The 19,262-nt window shown below is 49.6% G+C and overlaps 2 protein-coding genes across 8 annotated transcripts in view; one reads left to right on the forward strand and one right to left on the reverse strand.

The window, feature by feature from the left end:
* Positions 1 to 7,263: 7,263 nt before the first annotated feature.
* Positions 7,264 to 19,145, reverse strand: LOC132492812 (uncharacterized). Of its 4 annotated transcripts, none has more exons than XM_060102696.1 (5): positions 18,853 to 19,145; positions 14,509 to 14,652; positions 9,677 to 9,823; positions 8,397 to 8,528; positions 7,264 to 7,425 (listed from the first exon to the last, which is right to left on the reverse strand). In XM_060102696.1, exons 1-5 carry the CDS (start codon positions 19,029 to 19,031, stop codon positions 7,287 to 7,289), a joined length of 741 nt encoding a protein of 246 aa, XP_059958679.1. In that variant the 5' UTR covers positions 19,032 to 19,145; the 3' UTR covers positions 7,264 to 7,286. The 4 variants fall into 4 exon arrangements, 2 of the variants coding, with proteins under 2 accessions (XP_059958679.1, XP_059958678.1); XM_060102695.1 differs by having other exon boundaries at positions 8,419 to 8,528; positions 18,853 to 19,061; XR_009532873.1 differs by lacking the exons at positions 7,264 to 7,425; positions 18,853 to 19,145 and adding an exon at positions 17,979 to 18,627 and having other exon boundaries at positions 7,983 to 8,528; positions 9,677 to 9,830.
* TSC1 (TSC complex subunit 1) overlaps positions 18,911 to 19,262 on the forward strand; it is a 40,862-nt gene continuing 40,510 nt past the window's right edge. The window contains exon 1 of one of the 4 annotated variants that reach the window (XM_060102689.1): positions 18,911 to 19,097. The gene's annotated coding sequence lies outside the window, so the exon portion shown is untranslated. Of the gene's footprint in view, positions 19,127 to 19,262 lie in introns of all 4 variants that reach the window. The other 3 variants (XM_060102693.1, XM_060102690.1, XM_060102691.1) reach the window with 3 other exon arrangements.

Consider the following 19,262-nt stretch of genomic DNA (forward strand, 5'->3'; position numbering starts at 1 on the left):
CCCTCCGATCCCCAAATCTGAGTTGGAAGAAACCTCACACATCTTCTTATCCAAAGAATCCTTTCTGCACCACCTCTGAGGACAAGAAACTTGCCCCTTCTCTAAGACTGAAGCGTTCTACCTGTTGCCCACTAAGAAATGTGCAGAGGAGTGAGCCCGTGTGGGCAGGTGCAGCTCAGCTGGCTCCCACCAGATCCACGTCCAGAGACCGAAAATTACTTTGCACCTCCCACCACAGTATCTCATGAAAGCTGCGGACTTTCTTCCCAGCAAAATGTACACAGGCACATACCCACAGTGATTCAGTGGACTGCCCCCCTTAACAAGCCCTACGTTACAGCAAGCACCTCTCCCCAGACGCCCAGACTCTAACTTGGCTTTTTCTTCAAAATTAGGTAGAAGAGGCTGAGGCACCACCTCCCCATCTCTTGTTCCTGGAGGCTGGTTGGGAGGGTGCAGTGGAGATGTCAGTCCCCTGCTCCCCTTAGGAGGCTCTGAATGTGAAGCGTCTCCCTCTCAAAGTGTCCCAAGAACTTTGGGGAAGGTCGCCTGGGACTGTGGGTGCTGAAGCTAAGACTTCCTTCAGAGTCCTCAATCCCACTCTCTTATTTCACAGCCAAAGAAAGGCTCAGAGTGCCCTGGGGACAGGGCCAGTCTGTCCCCGAAGATGGACACCAACTCGGGCACCTCCACGGGTGTCCTGCCTCGCCTGCCCAGGTCCCTGGGAGAGCTGGGGTGTGGGTATGACATCGTGCAGGTAGGTGATCTCTGTCAGCCTAAAATCAAAACTTCAAAGGGCGTTCATGGGACCTCCCAGGCGGTCCAGTGGTTAAGACTCCGCGCTTCCACTGCAGCGGGCACGGGTTCCATCCCTGGTCAGGGAACTAAGGTCCCGCATGCCATACGGCCAAAACACAAAAACAAAAATAACAACAACAACGGGTATACACGCACAATTGGCGGAAGGTAATTTCTCCACGGGTACACGGTGGGGGGGCTCGCAGCATCTCAGAGGAGACTGTCTCCTTGCCACCTCTTCTCTGGGTTCAAGGACTGAAAGCCACCTCTCATAAAAGAGATTTTTCCAGCCCCCCCCCTTAGTCTTCCTAGGACTGCCAAAGGGACTAGGTAAACTGCTTGGAAGCGATCTAAGTCGGATATGCAAATTTCAAAAGAAGAGGCAGGGGCGTGCGACTCACTCACCTGTCCAGAGCTCCTCGTCCGTCCTCGGTGGGAAGCTCGCTGCTCTCTCTGGGGACGGTGCCACCCGGTCAATTTGTGACTCTCTGCTCAAGTAGATACTTCTCCTTCCCCCCCTCCCCCTTCTCTCTCTCTCTCTGTGTGTGTGCGTGTGTGTTTCCTCTTCTGTTTCCCTACCTGATTTTCAATCTGATTATTTGTGTCAAAATCTGGCGGTGAAGGAACAGCCAATAGAGAGCGCGCCAGAGCGCTGGGCTGTATTTGCTTATCAAAGCTTTCCAGGAGCCAAGACTCGCCATTCTCTTCTCTAACCCTCCGTTCCTGGAGCAGCACTCACTCTCCGGAAATTTTTAATAACATGTGGATTTTAAAAGTAATGGCTAAATTATTAAATTTTAAAAATCGAAGTTAAAATAAAACATTTGCTTATAAACCTGATTTTTGTGTAGAGAACTCATAAGTCTCTTCCTTTCCTTCTTTTTCTTTCTTTCTTCCTTTCTTTCTTTTCTTCCTTTCTTTCTCTCTCTCTTTCCCTCTTTCCTCTCTCCCTCCCTCCTTCCTTTCTCCCTTTCCTCCTTCTCCTTCCTTCCCTCCCTCACTCCCTGAGCTCAGCACTCAGCATCCCCAGCCTGGAGCACTCGCCTACAAAGCCCTTGGCTTGTGCTGCTGCAAACTGCTTTTAGAGTGGCCCCTCTTGTCCTTGCAGAGGTCGCCGTTGAGAAAAAAGTCAAATTCACGCTTCCCCAGACTTGACCCTAGACCGAGTGAGGCGCAGCAGGTGTGATATTGAACGTGGGTGATTTCGGCGTGTGCGGGACCCTCAGCCGCTCAGGCCCACGGGCAGGCTGCTCTCGGGTCCCAAGGCCCGCGTGTGCTGCCATCTGGTGGCCGCTGTGGAGAACAGGGAGGGCCGGGTGTTGGGGGCTGCCTCCAGGTGTCCGTCACCAGCGGGAAGGCTGGGATGGCCAGTCTCGGACATTTCAGCCCACTGGGCACAGAGGGCACCTCCTTCTTCCTCCTCTGCCTCTCAAGCCTCCCCCAGCTTACGGGATGGCTGATTTATTTCAGGAGGTTTTGCATATGAGAACTCACAAAATAGAGCACTGTTAGGCTGATTTGCATGCTCTGCCAGCCCAGAGCTGGAGAGATTAGGTTTCCCTCCTAAAGAAAACAAGTTTGGCGACAGGAAGCCTCGACATAACTGAAGTCCAAGGTCCGACATGGAGAGAAAGGCGGGGTTTTGGGCAGGGTCTCACTGCTGCTGGGCCAGGCCATCGAGGGAGCGCCAGCCTGGGGGTCACCCTGGTCTGTGCGGTGCTGGTGCTCTCTGGACCACAGGCCAAACACAGGAGACGACTGGTCTCTCTTCCTGGTGGAGAGAGATTAGTGGAAACTCCTGGAATATTCTTTGGATGCTGCAGTTTGCCCATAATCAACTGGAACTCTGTCATTATGCCAAGAATTCAAGAACGTTCAGAAAAATAAAAAATAATTAGAAAAATGATTACAGTAGAAATAAAAATAAAAATTAATTCAAGGACTTGTCCCTTAATTCACTTTGGTATACACACATGTCCACATTTTGCTATTGTCAACCAGCAGGTCTTTTTTTCTTTTCACTGAATGTTATTTTGTTTCAGGACCTCCTAAATTCTCTTGTGGCTTTCATTAATATGTTTAATGATTTCACGGTTTTTCATGGCTTACCTTACCAATCACCTTCTCCATTCAGGGCATTTAGCTTGTGGGGTATTTTCTAGTGTAAAGCTGCTGTATCGGGCATGTACAGTTTAGCTGTTGTTCTAAGATGTAGTCCCACTTAGGGTCCTTCTCTTCCCCCTTGAGTAACCAGCTCAGGGACTCTTTTCCTAGACCAGGATGCCAGCCTGCAAGTAAAGGCAGGCCTTCCCTGGAGCCACCTGGGAGCCCCTCTATGGGAGAGCACTGTCCAGGCCCCAAGAGCACATCAACTGAAGCCAGGAGGCCCCAGGCAGCCTCTCATAGGCTCTTGCAGACTGAGACCTCCCAGCCTCTGGATCCCCTCCAGGGCTGCCTGCAGAGCCAACACCATTCCTCTTGGTAGGCAGCCCTGGAAATGAAATGCCTTCATTTAGATGCTTCCAAGGGCTATAGGTCACATCAGCAGCCTTGTGCCCATTCATTCGAGTTCTGTTGGTACCTTTCACGTGCCAGGTCCCTCCTTCTTCCCCCTTCCCTCCTCCCAGCTCGGGCTGCCAGAACAAGACACCACATACTGGGTGACTTAAACACCATTTATTTCTCACAGAGCCTGGGAAGTTCAAGGTCAAGTTGCCAGCAGATTGAGTCTCTGGTGAGGACAAGCTTCCAGGCTTGTAGACAGCCACCATCTTGCTGAGGCCTCACATGGCAGAGAGAGGACAAGCTCCGGTCTCTCTTCCTCTTCTTAAGAGGACACTAATCCCATCATGGGGGTCCCAACCTCATGACCTCATCTAAACCTATCTCCCATCCAGAGGCCCCACCTCCAAATACCATCACATTCATTCATCAACATATGAATTTTGGGGAGACACAGACATTTGGTCCATTACATTCCCTTAGCTAATATATGTTTACTGAGTACCTACTAGGTACCAGATGCTAGGGTTTCAAACAAGAATCAGACAGGAGCCCTAGTGAGCTTCTTCTTTGTCTAGCAGGTGGTACAGAATACCCAGGCATTTACAATTTGGGCTAATAAGTGCTGTGATGTGAACGTGGTTTGCATGTAAACAAGGAGCTTGGGGCATGGGGAAATGGACCCAGACTTGGAGAGTTAGTGAAGGAAGTGGCATCTAAGTTGACGCCAGGCTGAGTTAGTTGGGAGAAGGAAAGCAGGGAAGGATGTGCAAAGGGCTGGAGGCCAGGACCTTCAGGGAAGTGACAGCAGACAAGTTCAGTCTGAGCGGAGGGTGGCAACTGAAGGAAGGGGAGGGAAGGACAGGACATTCGAGAGACGAGCCTAGAGAGGAAAGAAGGAGCAAGATCAGGAAGATTCCTCCCTAGCTTAAAAACCTTTAATGAGTTCCCTTTGCCCACAGGACAAAATTCTCAGCTTCAGAGATTAGCGCTCAGTGTTTTCATGGTGTCAGAACTCTTTCAAATGATGGAATTTTTCAGATGCAAGCTGCAGAAACCCGATTTAAACTTGTTTAAGAACAACAAGGGACTTCCCTGGTGGTCCAGTGGTTAAGAATCCGCCTTCCAGTGCAGGGGACGATCCCTGGTCAGGGAATTAAGATCCCACATGCCACGGGGCAATTAAGCTCACGTGCCACAACTACGGAGCCTGCGTGCTCTGGAGCCTGTGGGCCACAACTAGAGAGAAGCCCGTGTGCCACAATGAAGAGCCCGCGCACCTCGATGAAAGATCCCGCATGCCACAACTAAGACCCAACGCAGCCAAAAAATGAATAATAAATAAATAAATAAATATTTAAAAAGAAAATGGTTCCCTGTGGTCAGGGGCCACACAGTTGTCAAAAAAAAAAAAAAAAAAAAAAGAACAAACAACAAAACAATTACTTCATGTCACTGAAAAGTGTCTACTTCAGGTATGGCTGGATCCAGATGCTAACATGATATTGCCTGGATCTCATTCATTCCAGCCTCAGGACATTTACATTTGTTGTCCCCTCTGCTGGATGGCCCAACCCCAGATCTTTGCATGGCTGACCCCTTGTCATCCAGGTCTCAGCTGAAATGTCACCGCTGTAGCGAGACCTCCTTTGCCATCAACTAAAGCCTGACTTTCCCACCCCAGACACTTTCTGTTTCATCAGTCTTGCTCTTCTTAGCATTCATAATTAACTGAAAATATCTTGTGGATTTATTTCCTCTTTATTTATTTATTTTTGGGGCCTCACTGCCCACAGGGAATGTGGGCACTACAAGAGCAGGGGTCTCGTTTCCCTGGCTCACAGCTGAATCTCAGTGTATGGTAGATCCTGATGATGCAGTTACAGAATGAATGGATCCATCAATCAATGCATGAATATCTCACTTTCCATCTCTCAGCTTTGCTTTATCCTTCGGCTGAGATCCTCAGCATTACCAGTTTTGAGTCTATAAGCTTAGAAACTCCAGTGGAAAGAAAGCTGCTCTCTCAATAGTTTCAGTTAGAGGCCAGGGAGCAACTCTGATTGGCTCATCTCTGCACCATTCACTGTAGCGGGGAGAGGGATACGGGCCTCTCATTGGCCCCGGGCTGGCCGACCTGCTAAAACCACGGGAGAGTGGAAAAAGGGTTTGGGCAAGGACACAGGATAAAGCCAGAGAAGTGCTTGGGGTTGTAGCTGTCACCTTCTAACCATCTTCTCATTGTCACCTGAATATGCTGTGTCCTTCCTGCTGGAGACTGTCGATTAAAAAAAGAAAAGCACAACCTGAAAGCTGAGAATTATATTTTATTTGGGGCATTACTGAGGACTTAAGCCCAGGAGACAGCCTCTCAGGTAGCTCTGAGGGACTGTTTTAAAGAGGTAAGGGAGGAGCCAGGATATAGAGGAGTTTTTGCAAAAACAAAACAAAACAAAACAAAAAAGCAGGTAGTCGAACATCAAAAGATTATTGCTAATTAAAGAAAAACCGGGGAACTTCCCTGGTGATCCAGTGGTTAAGACTCCGCGCTTCCACTGCAGAGGGCGCGGGTTTGACCCCTGGTCGGGGAAATAAGATCCCACATGCCGCACAGCACAGCCAAAAAACAAAACAAACAAACAAAAAACCCAGGCATCTCAAGTTAATGAATTTAGGGCTTTTCTATGAATGGGAAAATGCAAGAGTCTGGGCTTAATGAAATTATTCCTTTGATATGCATCTTAACTATCTAGGGTCAGTATCCTGTTTTTCTTCATCCTGAATCCCCTGGGGTGCACCCTTGGGGGTGGCTGCAGTGGCTGAGGGCTTGGTGGCCACAACATCCTTTGTTTACTGATATGGCAGGTGAGTTCTTTACCCACCAGACCAAATTCCAACTCCTGCCTTTGCCCTTCCTGTTCCCCCTGCCTGGAATGTCCTTTTTCTTCAGTCTACTCCTCCAGGAAGCCTTCCAGACTTCCCACAATCTCTGGGTCACCTGTAGTATAAAGGATTTGGCCCACCACGACAACCCTTGGATTCTTGTCTCTGTCCATTGTCATGGGCACTCAGCTGCTTCTTAATAAGACCAGCAGCTATCTGAGGGGAAGGACCCTGTGGAATCCTGTCTCAGCAGACGACAGGCACAGACTGACCCCGGTAAGGCTGGCCTGTGCTGTGCTGCGTGTGCTGCAGGGTTCAGCCTCTGGTCCCAGCATCAGCTGGCATCAGCTCTGTGACCTTGGGTACATTTATGGCCTTGGCTTAGAATGGCCACAGAATGCAGCAAGCGGGAGCTGAGCTGAGCCCACCCGTCCTGGGGACGAGAGGAAGGACCAGGTGGTCTTTGCCCTGGGGGCGAGGGCTCCCACATGCTGCCCAACGGTGACCCTCCTACCACCACCACCAATCCTCCTCTGTCTCCTGGCACCGGAAGGGCACCCATCGCGGTCCTGCTGCGACTCAGTCATTCAGGGAGACTGGGGAGCTCTGTCCAAGCCCAGGAGCTGCAGGCAGCTGAGGTGGAGGGAGCCCCTCCCTGCCTGCCCCTCGCGGACGGCACTCCTTGCGGGCCGACCCCACCTCCCAGGCGTCCGGGCTCCGCGGGAGGCAGCAATTCGCCACACGGTGGCGCTCCTGCCTACTTTTCCTCTAGCAAAAACCAGCCCGAAAACTCCATCTATCTATCTATCTATCCATCCATCCATCCATCCATCATCCATCTATCTAATTACTGCTTAAATTACAAGAATGAAATATGATCAAGTATAAAGAAGAAAATAAAATATGCACCTCCATCCTGACGTGTATCCTTTTAATTTCCCTCTCTCCTCTTCCCTCCCTGTCTCCCTGCCTCTTCCCCCCTCCCTTTCCTTCCTCTCGCCTTCTCTCCAGTCTCCCTCTCCCCACACATACATATGTGTGTATAACGTTTTCGATTCAAACAAATCTTTATTGGCCCTTTGCTCTTGGGTACCAGACAGGCATTACCTCCCTCGGTCTGTGAGCTCAACCCTCCCATCCTCCCGCCTCCATGAATCTCGAGATGGAGACGGGCAGCTTCCTGGTGGAAGACCACGGCGTGAGGTTCTGGGGTTCCTCCACTTCACAAGATGGTTGGTTTGCCTAGAGGAGCACGACAGGAAAGAGGGGCTTGGAGAAATCAGGCAGGGAAGCAGGGGGTACAAGAGAGGAGCCTTCAAGGGCCAGCGTTCCTGCTTGATGCCTCCCAGCATCCCCGGCAGGGGCATCAAACAGAGAGCTGGGACCTTGTTTCTAGGTTTAGGAAATAATCAGATGATCAAGTAGCTCATCTGATCTTTCTACCCCACAGCGACTTCATGAAACCCTCTGGCAGGAGGCTCGTGAGGACTGGAGAGGCTAACTCTTCTTGACAGCTCTTCATAATGGAGACTGGTGTTTTATTGCCTCCCATCTAGATGATTAATATATGTGTTTTTTTTGTTTTTTGTTTTTTTGTTTTTCGGCGGTACGCGGGCCTCTCACTGTTGTGGCCTCTCCCGTTGCGGAGCACAGGCTCTGGATGCGCAGGCTCAGCAGCCATGGCTCACGGGCCCAGCCGCTCCGCGGCATGTGGGATCTTCCCGGACTGGGGCACGAACCCGTGTCCCCTGCATTGGCAGGCGCACTCTCAACCACTGCGCCACCAGGGAATCCCTCATACATGTTTTATAAAACATAAATCCCCAGTGGCAATTAACAGAGCGGATAATGTCAGATTCTCCAGAGTCACTTGGGGGCAATGGGTGCATCGTGCCTGTACTCAGACCTGCGCTTGCTCCTGGCCTTGACACACACCCGCTGCAGACCACAGGCAGGCATTAGCCTCCCCGAGCCTCAGACTTGCCATTTCTAAAACAGGGCTAAGATAAAGCTTCCCTTGGAGCTGTAGGTAGCAAATGAGATAATACATGCAAAACGTTTTATAAATGCTAAAATGCTTTAAATGTGTAAGTTATCACATCTCATCAGAAATATTCAGCTGTGGAACTCTGCCCTCTCTTTCATGGGATAGTCCAGAAGCTTTAGCTGCTGAGGGCAAACAAGCAAACAAGGTGTGTCAGCCTGATTCCTACCAGGTGGGTTGTGCTAATTTACATGGCAGGCTGGTTATGAATGAAACACACGGCATCGGGTTCCTGCTCCATAAACTCCCGGTGACTTCCGCGCTTGTGCTCTCTGGATGCTCACAGGAAGCCCTCGCGAAGCTGCAGGCACAGAGGAAGGAATGGGAGTCTCGTGAACATTCACCCATGCCAGGGAGGGTGCGGGGCCTTCACAAGCCTCGCCTCTTTTAGTCCCAAGTAGCATTTTGTCACTTGGAAGTATTGACCAAATGACGGGAAACCAAGCACCAACCCCCAGGTGCAGCTGGCACCACAGCCAAGTCTACACAGTGATAAGTGGGGGCATCTGCCTGATCCACCAGGGCAAGGACCCCACCTCCTATTCCCCAGGGTTTCTCCAGCACCAGGCATCCCAGGATCAGTAAGCTTGTGATGCATGGATGCAAGTTTGTATTCTTCCCAACAAGCACTATGCGTGTGTGGGTGTGTGTGTGGGGGGTCATTAGCCAGCCTGAGGAGGGTGAAAATCTCCCAGTGGGTCCTCACCTCCCCGGTCAAGCCCCATCAAGTAGCCCCAGGGAGTGGTGGCCTTGGTGCCTGCGTAGTTTCAGCCATCAGAGGAGTTTTCTGTGGCTGTTGAGCGGGGAGAGGCCCTGTCTCCCCCGACATCCTACGTGGGTCAGGGGGCTTTGGGCCTGGGGCATGGCTTCAGCCTCCAGACCGAGGAAGCAAAGCCTCAAAGGAACCCATAAAGAAGTGAGAGCCGAGGAAAGACATTCAGGATGACATACACGTCTCTGCAGAGAACTCGAAAGACAAACCCATCTATCTCAGCAGTCTATCTCAAGGCTGATCAGCACTAGGAGTGACCTGCAGGGGGCGCTTCCAGCTTCTAGGATTTGCACTCAATTTACATTTATTTTGCCTGTACCTTCAGAGGTTTTCAAATTACCATTTTATCATTGTCCCCTGAAGGGTGAACATTTTTCTCTCCCAGTTGTTTCTTATCTACCCAAGAGCATGTAGGGAGGTCTCCTTCTCTGAAAAGAATGTAGAAGCTGGGGAGAGGGTGAGGACATAGCAGTCTTGTGACTACAGTTGGTACATCCTTGAAAGGTGGTCTGTCCACGCATTTCTGCAAGATGAGTGGTTTGCAGTTTAAAAGGGCACCTGTAATAAGCTCATTTGGAAAGCAGGAAAGAATCCTTTACAAATCACCCCACCCAGATCCAGCCATTCCTCTCCTGGGCAGGCACCTGAAGCATCAAAGAAGGGACTCAGAGAGATACCTGTGGGGCTTCCCTGGTGGCGCAGTGGTTGAGAGTCCGCCTGCCGATGCAGGGGACACGGGTTCATGCCCCGGTCTGGGAGGATCCCGCATGCCGCGGAGTGGCTGGGTCCGTGAGCCATGGCCGCTGAGCCTGCGCGTCCGGAGCCTGTGCTCTGCAACGGGAGGGGCCACGGCAGTGAGAAGCCCACGTACCGCAAAAAATAAATAAATAAATAAATAAATAAATAAAGAGATACCTGTATGCCCGTCTTCCCAGCAGCGGTATTCACGACAGCCAAGCGGGGGAGGCTACCCAGTGTCTATCGACAAATGAATAAGTAAACAAAATAGAGTGTATCTGTGCAACGGAATATTATTCAGCCTTAAAAAGGAAGCGAATTCTGACACGTGCTACAACACAGATGAACCTTGAAGACATTCTGTTAAGTACAATAAGCCAATCACAGAAAGATAATACTTTATTCCACTTACACGAGGTATCTGGAGAAGTCAAAAATCACAGAGACAGAAAGTAGAATAGTGGTTGCTAGAAGCTGTGGGTGAGGGATGAGTTATTTAATAGGCACGGCGTTTCTGTTTTGCAAGATGAGAAAGTCCTGGAGGTGGATGGGGGTGATGGCTACAAAGCAATGTGAATGTGCTTAATGCCCCTGAACTGTACACTTAAAAATGGTTAAGATAGGGGCTTCCCTGGTGGCGCAGTGGTTGAGAGTCCGCCTGCCGATGCAGGGGACACAGGTTCGTACCCCGGTCCGGGAAGATCCCACATGCCACGGAGCGGCTGGGCCTGTGAGCCATGGCCGCTGAGCCTGTGTGTCCGGAGGCTGTGCTCCGCAATGGGAGGGGCCACAACAGTGAGAGGCCCGCGAACAGCAAAAAAAAAAAAAAAAAAAAAATGGTTAAGATGGCAAATTTTGTGTGATGCGTAGTTTACCAAAGTTAAAAACAAACCATCTGCCCAATCCTTCATTTCCACAGACGCAGAGAGTGAGTGAAGCCTGGAGAATCTCACCATCTCGTGATGAGGATCTCAGACTTCCCTTCGCTGCGTGGTCCAATTATTATTTTCTGATCTTCATGTATTTTTGCAAGTTTTTATTATGAAAAATTTCCAAAAAGAAAGCGAGTGAAACATGTCTAATGAACACCTATATATCCCTGTTATTCAACAATAGTTATCATTTGCCAACTGTGCTTTATGTCTCTATATGCATATATCTGTACATATAAATGTGTTTCGTTTTGATAAAACATTCTGAAGATGTATTGCAGACATCATGACACTTCACCCATAAATACTTGAGCATGTATCTCCTAAAAACAGACATTCTTACGTCATCATGTAACTGTCATTATCACACCTAAGAAAACTGTCAATAATTTCCTAGTATCATTGCATATTCAGTTCAGACTCACTTTTTTTTTCTTTCTTTTTTTTGCCATCTCCCCCCATTTTCTCGTAGAGTGGCTCTTTTAGAATCAGGATCATACCAAGTTTCAAGCATTGCGTTTGCCTGTTTCTTTAGCCTCCTTTATGATAGAAGAGCGCCCCCTACCCTTTTCTTTTGACATTGATCCCTCCTCCCCCCCAACCCCCACCCCCTCAAAAGAGCTCAGGCCGGTCTGGTAGAAGGGTCTGCTTTCCGGATTTGTCTGATTGTTTCCTTGAGGTGCCGTCTAACCTGTTCCTCCATCCCACGTATACCGGACGTTGGGGCCAAGGCTTGATGCAGTTCAGCCGAGATGTCTCAGGCAAGGATATTTCTCAGGTTATGCTGTGTGCTCCACAGCATTGGCGGTACCTAAAGTCAGGGTGTCCCACCTTAGTGATGCTACGTTTGGTCACTGGGTTAAAGAGGTGACAGCCAGCTCTCTCCGTCATAAAGGTGAGGTGAGAAGCAATCTGTAGAGTAGGACTTTGTCGTCATGCACGCATCCCATTCCCCACAGCTTCTCCTAATGGGTTCAGCCCCCACTGCTGAATCAACTGTTTCACTGATGGTTGCAAAATGGTGATCCTTCTAATTCTCTCACTCCTTCCACATTTATTAACTGGTTTTTTTTTTTTTTTTCTGTGAAGAAGAGCTTTCCCTCATTAACTGTGGATGAGCCAGAGTTCTTCCAAATATCAGGGTGTAAATGATTCATCTTTTCTTTTTAATTGCTGATTTCCATAGTAAGGTGTTGGCATAATTGGATTTTTAAAATTTTCTCTCTCCTTTTTCCCCCTTAATTTTGAGTATCACTATGAACTCATGGATTTGGATTTTTTCAATGATTTACATTACATTCCAAAAATTCCTTTTTATGGCCAGTGTATTAGCTTCTGAGGGCTGCTTTAGCAAACGACCACAACTGGGTGGCTTAAGCAGCAGAAGTGTATTCTTTCTCAGTTCTGGAGGCCTGAAGTCTGAAATCAATTACACCTCTTTTTCTGTGAACTTTCTGTTCATGTCTTTTGTCCTCTTTTTCTATGAAATAAGTGAGTTAAAAAAACACTTTAAGGAATTCTCTCTATATTAGGAGGCTTATTTGTGAAATAAGTTGCAAATATTTTGTCTCAGCTTATTTGTTTTGTCTTTGCTTGTTTTCTTTTTGCCTTACAAAAGGAGTTTTGTTTTGTTTTGTTTTTTACCTTGTTTTGGAGGTTGTCTGATTCATCAGCCATTTCTTCTTTTGCTTCTGACTTTTCAGCCATTTTCAGAAAGGTTTTCTTCACTCTTTTTTTTTTTAACGTTTCTATTGGAGTATAATTGCTTTACAATGGTGTGTTAGTTTCTGCTTTATAACAAAGTGAATCAGTTATACATATACATATATCCCCATATCTCTTCCCTCTTGCGTCTCCCTCCCTCCCACTCTCCCTATCCCACCCTTTCACTCTTGATTACAGAAAATTCACCTGTGTTGTTTTCTTCTAGCACTTTTATGGTTCCACTTTTGACACCTAAGAGCTCTGATCCCTTTGGAGTTTTTTTCTGATTACAGGGTGTGAAGTAGGGATCCAGATTTATCTTTTCCAAATAGTCCCTGCATATTCTTCAAGGGAGGCCTAGCTAAAATAAAACCTCTGGTTGTGAATGTTTCTGCTTTGGGGAAGGGGACAGACAGTCTCGTGATGGCCAGGAAACTCTTAAGCATGGAGAACACTGTGTACTGTGGTCCTACACATCATACTGCAAGGGGTGTAGAGAGATGTGCTCGGGGATTTGGGTGAGGAAGCGGCCTGCCGAGGAGACAGAGAGCCCAGGATTTCAAAGCTACATTGGTAAGCATGAAAGTCAAGATTGAGCCTTTGTCAATATTCAACCGACAACTTCCGCCTCTTCTCTCCTCAACTCTCAGACCTTCAGAGGATCCTCCTTGCCTCCAGATACAGCTCAGGCTTATTTCTTTCTTTATTTTATATCTTTATTGGAGTATAATTGCTTTACAATGGTGTGTTAGTTTCTGCTGTGTAACAAAGTGAATCAGCTATACGTATACATATATCCCCATATCTCCTCCCTCTCACGCCTCTCTCCCACCCTCCCTATCCCACCCCTCTAGGTGTTCACAGAGCACAAAGCTGATCTCCCTGTGCTATGCAGCTGCTTCCCACTAGCTGTCTGTTTTACATTTGGTAGTGTATAGATGTTCATCAGTCTTCATTATATTTTTTAGCTCAGGACCCTCCATGCCTTGCCTTTCTTATCTCCTGTTTCATGTATATCTTAAATCTGACAAGTTATCAGCCAATGAGCCTTACGTGGTCTTACGTCCATGCCTTTGTTCAAGCTGGGTCTTCCTCCTGAAAAGCCCACCTGCCTCAACACCATTTATCAGAGTTCTGATTAAACTGGAAGCCAAGTTCAAACCTCATCCCCACCAGTAAGTTGCCCTCATCGTTCCAAGGGCAACCACTTGGCAAGGTGGCTCTGGGCTGGACCTGACTCTGAGTCACACTGCGGTGGGTCCCCCTTCCATCTCATCTGCTGGACTCCATGCACCTTAAAGCAGGTGTAGGGGATTGACTCGTGTTCCCCCCACCCCCAATTCACACCCACTGAGAACCTCAGAATGTGACCTTGTTTGGAAATAGGGTCTTTGCAGATGTAATTCAGTTCAGATGAAGTCTTACTGAATTGATGTGGGCCCTAAACCCGATGACTGGCGTTTTTCTTTCTTTGCTGCGCCACGTGGCTTGCGGGATCTTAGTTCCCTGACCAGGGACTGACCCTGGGGCCGTGACAGTGAAAGCGCCAAGTCCTAACCACTGAGCCACCAGGGACTTCCGCATGACTGGTGTTCTTATAAAAGGAGAGGACACACAGTGACACGTACAGAGAAGTGTGTCGCCTCTTTGCTGTCACCTCTTTAACCCAGTGACCAAAGTTAAGCCATGTGAAAACACACAGGGAGAGAGACGGCCACGCGCAGATGGAAGCAAAGAGTGGAGGGATGCAGTTGCAAGCCAAGAACATCAGAGATGGCTGGCAACCCCCAGAAGGTAGGAGAGGGCGTGGAACATTCCCCATCACAGACTCCAGAAGGGACCCGCCCGGCTGACCCTTTGATTTCAGATTTTTGGCCTCCAGAACTTAGAGAGAATACACTTCTGTTGTTGAAAGCCACGCTGTTTGTGGTACTTTGTCACAGCAGCCTGAGGACACTCATGCATCAGGGAACAGTAATGACGATATTCATGGGTGCCCACACTTTGGCACGCGCTCTGATAAGCATTTACATGAGTCTCTCACTGGACTGTCCTAGTGACCCCCTGAGTTGGGTATTTAAGGTATTGGTGGCATCCCCACATGCAGGTATAGAAACTGAAGCTTGGTTACTCACCCAGGGCACACTGCCAAGTTGTAGAGCCAGGATCCCAACTCAGCCGTGCTCTCTCTTTCCTCCCCAGATGGCCTGGTTCGTGCACTGCACACCTGTGGCCGCCATGCCAACTGTCCTTCATGAGTAAGGGCTGGAAAAGGCATTCTTGAACAAAACCACAGAAACCCAAATTATAAGTCAAAAAAGGAGAAGGAGTTGATTACATCAAAATTAATGTCTCTTTTCCAGCAAAGTACAATATAGTTAATAGGAAGATAACAGATGGGGGAAGACACTTGAAATATCTATAGTCAACGAAGCACACATTTCTGTGTGTTGCAATCCTGCAAAGCAACAAGGAGAAGATAGTAACTCTCCTGAGAGAAAAATGGTCAAAAGGTAAGAACTGACCATTTATGGAGGATGAAAACCACAAGACTGACAAGAATATTAAAAAATGCTCCATCTCATTTACAGAGAGAGGTACGTTAAAACAAGAATGGGTCACTATAGCCCTATTATACTTTACAATTAAGAGTGTTGGCAGGGATGTGGGCATTTTTGTAGACTTCTAGTGAGGCTGTAGCCTGGGGCAGCTGTCCTGGAGAACAGTTGGGTGGTGTTTCTTAAAAGTAAGTCTGTGTAAAAATTTTGGAGGTGATGGATATGTTTAGTACCTTGGCTGTGGTGATGGTACCACAGGTGCATGCCATGTCCAAAGTCATCAAGATATAACATTAATCTTTTGTGTATCAATTATACCCCTGTAAAGCTAATTTTTTTTTCTCTAAAAACAACAGAGTAAGTCCATGCATACTCTATGATCCACAGTTTTAGTCCTAGTTACGTATCCCAAAGAAATTCTCAGCTGGACGCATACGGGAACAAGTAGTGAAGTTTATCACAGTGTTGTTTCTGGTGGCACTATGGGTGTCGTTCCCTGGGAGAGTGGAGAGTAGATCAGAGTAGATCCACATCATTGAATAATCGTCAGCAGTTAGAAGCTACTGGCTGCACGTATACAGGGCAAGGTACATGAAGCTTCAAAACATAAAGTTGAGTGGGGAAAACAGTAAGAAGCAGATTGCCATTTATGACATAGTCCATTCAACTAAGTTAAAAATATATGCATATATTTATATACATATGTGTCCATTCGGACACAGTGCTAGACAGCAAGGGGACAATGACAGGACTGGAGAGGCCAGGGCTGCTGAGAGTCTCAGGGGCTACTGCCAGGAGCTTGGAGTCCACCCTCCAGTAAATGTGTGACCCCTGAAAGCAGGGGGCTGCCACACAGAAAGCTGAAGCAAGAAAACCACTCAAATGGATGAACTTATGACACTGAAAAGGACATATTTTTGACTAGTGGTGTCCTTGCAAAGGCCTTCAAATCTCATTGCATCTGGAAGGTCTTTTGTTTGTGAGGGACAGAAACCCAACTGAAACTAACATCAGCGGAAATAGTTTTTGCCTCATGGAACTCGGAGGACCAGGGTGAAGCTGGCTGGCATCAGGGACTCCGGAGTTTGAGGGGGTAGCAACCTACATTTCTCTTTCCATCTCTGTCTCTCTTTGTCTCTGTTTCTCTGTGTCTTTTCCATCTTTTGGCTGGACTCCTCACAGCACTTGGTGTAGGGGAGGGAGAGGGGGAGGGTCACAGCTTTCTCATCCCAGTTTAGTGACCCCAGAGGAAAGACAACATCTCTTTCAGCATCCACGTATAAAGACTCAGGGAAGCACCCTGATTGGCCAATGGGTCACATGTCCAACTGTACCAACCCCTCTGGCTGGATGCCCAGGATCTTGGATTGGCTAGACCTGGTCCAGGTGCCTGTGGCCTGAGGGTGATGCTGTGGTTGTCCCCAGGAAGGGGAGGGGGAGATGCTGCACAGATGAATGCCTCACACACATCAAGTGGGTGCCACCTGCCTCCAAGGGCTCACCCCTTCCGTTTTCTGTCACACTCAGACAGGCTGGACATGACAGTTGGAGAAAGCCCGGTCAGGAAGCCCCTGCCATGGGGAGGCTCCAGGGTGGTACGTGGAAGGTAGTGGTCTGATTAACGTCTATTTAGCCAATGACAAAAATCAACCCCAGAAAAGCAGAAAATAGCAAGGCAGCCCCTGGGGAGGGGACGGAGTCAGTGGTAGGGCTGCCTCTGCTTTTCCTCCCAGCTTCTTCTCACAGCCCCTGGTGGTCCATACTGAGAGAACAATTACCATTCTTCTTCCAGACACTGTAAAAACAGTAACAGCGCGGTTATGGCCCCCTTGAGGTCCAGGAGCTGATGAGACTCCTGTATCATTGCTCCCTTCCATGGAGGAGAGCATTCCAGCAGGATGAGATCACGGAGCCCAGGAAGATTGTGGGTAGGGAAGGGCGGGTCCTGGGCTGGAGCTCTGGAGCAGTGCCCCTCCCCCGACTCCATCCGTTAACCCAACTCTCCCAATCACTGGTGGTCTCAGAATGTGCCTGAGTTCCTGCCATGGTGCTAATGCGAAGGCAGGAATCTGTTCCTGAACCCAGACCGCCCCGCCCCTAACTAACTACACAGAAGTCAGCAGTGGGTGGACTGACTCCAGGCGGTGACTGGATGCTGACTGTGAGCGCAGTTAACCAATTACCAAAACTAACATTTATCGAACTAGGTTCTATGCTGGTTACATCTTAACGTCTCATTGAATCCACCCCAAATCCCCATTAGGTAGGCTTTTTTTTTTGCGGTACGCGGGCCTCTCACTGTTGTGGCCTCTCCCGTTGCGGAGCACAGGCTCCGGACGCGCAGGCTCAGTGGCCGTGGCTCATGGGCCCAGCCGCTCCGCGGCATGTGGGATCTTCCCGGACCGGGGCACGAACTCGTGTCCCTTGCATCGGCAGGTGGACTCTCAACCACTGCACCACCAGGGAAGCCCGAGGTAGGCATTATTATTACCCGTATGTTGCAGATGAGGGAACTAAGGCTCACCCAGTCAGCACGATGGCAGAAACCTGCCTTCACACTCTTGTCTGTTTGAATCACGACCTCTTGGCTTCCCTCAGCTGCCTCCATGGTGTGTTAGGCGGGTGGGATTTCCAGGTCAATGCTCACCTCCCCCATAAGCCGGTATGATTATACAGGATGTGCACGGCTCAAAGGTCCCCAGGAGGAGTGTGGGTGCAGGTAGGTGGGTAGAGGCCAAAATACAGCCCGGGCTCTGCTCACGTGGGATATGGGCCCAGAAGGAGTGCTTTTTTGTAATTCTCACAAAGGCAACCCACGGGCTGACCCCCTTGGGCCTCTTGGAATTCTGACAGCACCCACCGTGCTATAGCCACTCACACAGCAGGCCCCTTAAGCCATATGCTACCTTGCCTTGTGACCCAACTAGTTCCCATGACAAAACTTGTTATTTCCATAACTCCGCCAGCGCTGATTGCCTGCAGGCGCTTGCTTCTTTTAGTTCTCTTCTTCCCAACCGCCTCTCCCATTCCTATTTCATGAAACCTACCTTTCTTTTAAAACCCGGCGGGATGCTCACTCTTTCAGAGAGCCTTTCAGACACCACAGCTGAACTGCGGCCTCTCTCAGGCTGTTTGGTATCAGTCACAGCGTCTACTATACCCTGCCTCTGATAAGGACCATCATCCTTCAAGCATTCACTCGGCGCGGGTCGCTGCGCTAAACACTCTCCATACTTTTTCTCCCTGAATCCTCACTTCACTCCTGTTATTATGCCCATTTCACAGAGGAAGAAACTGAGGCTCAAGGGACTTCAAGACTTGCCCAGGTTTACACTGCTAGGAAGCAGCGGAGCAGGAACTGAACTGAGGGCTTCTGCTTTTAAAGCTGCCTGCTCTGATCAGGGTGGTTTTCCATAGACGTCGCGACCAGGTCTGAAACGCCAGCAACCTGAGGGTAGAAGCCACTGTGGGTCTCCGCAGGCCCAGAGGTGGGCTTCTGTAAACACTCCGCGAAGGAAAGAAGGCTGCCCTGGTGCAGCTTTACTCTTTCCCCAGATGAGCTGCCACTCCTCCAAGGCTCCACAGCAGACCCTTCGCCCACAGGGGCCCTACGGGCTCTTCGGGAAACATGAACGCAGCTCTGCGGCCGGGCACACGGAGACCCTGGAAGGGGCACCCGGGTCTGCGAGCGGAGAAGGAACCTCCGGAATGCGTGAGGCACTCCAACCACACCCAGCCGGGCCAACTTGTTTACGCCTCTTGCCCGGCCCAGCCCGGCCCGGCCCGGCCCGCCGCCCCGCCCCTCTCTCTCATCGCGTAGCTCCTCCCGCCGCGCCGGCCCTTCTTTTTGCCTCCTTCGCAGTCACAAGATCTCTCAGCGGCTCCCTTTCGGAATCCTTCCGCCCGTCCCCGCCCCCCTACCTTACAAACTCTCCTTGGTTCTTTCTCGACTGGTTAGCATCATCAGGAATGAGCAGAACTGCCCCTTCCTTCCAAAGGTGCTGCCGACCGCGGTCATCTGTCGTCGGGTTCGACGGGGTGGGAGGCGAGATCCCGCTGGGACTCTTTTTCGTTGCGGAGGCTGCAGCTGCCTCGTACATTTCACGACGGGGGGAGGTGCTGTACGTCCAAGATGGCGGCGCCCTGTAGGCTGGAGGAGCTGTGAGGTAAACAGCTGAGGGGGAGGAGACGGTGTGTGAGTATGAGGGTGTCGCCCCCTCCCTTTCATGGGGGCTTCTCAGGGAAGTCCTGGCACCATGGCCTCAGTCTGGGAGGCCCTGTGGGGCTGGGGCAAGGGGCTCTCTTGCCGGAGAAGGGACACCGGGAAGGGG

The sequence above is a fragment of the Mesoplodon densirostris genome, chromosome 6 (genome assembly GCF_025265405.1).
Source record: "Mesoplodon densirostris isolate mMesDen1 chromosome 6, mMesDen1 primary haplotype, whole genome shotgun sequence".
Taxonomy (NCBI): Eukaryota; Metazoa; Chordata; class Mammalia; order Artiodactyla; family Ziphiidae; genus Mesoplodon; species Mesoplodon densirostris.

Bases quoted from the DNA above. Each gene is read 5' to 3' on its own strand.
- LOC132492812 (XM_060102696.1), bottom strand. From the start codon at position 19,031: ATGTACGAGGCAGCTGCAGCCTCCGCAACGAAAAAGAGTCCCAGCGGG. The intron at 9,824-14,508 runs GTGAGTAACCAA...TGCAGAGCACAG, and splicing joins AACTTGGCAGTGTGCCCTGG to GCTCCGGACGCGCAGGCTCA. The intron at 7,426-8,396 runs GTAGGAATCAGG...GTGCTCCTCTAG, and splicing joins AAATTAGCACAACCCACCTG to GCAAACCAACCATCTTGTGA.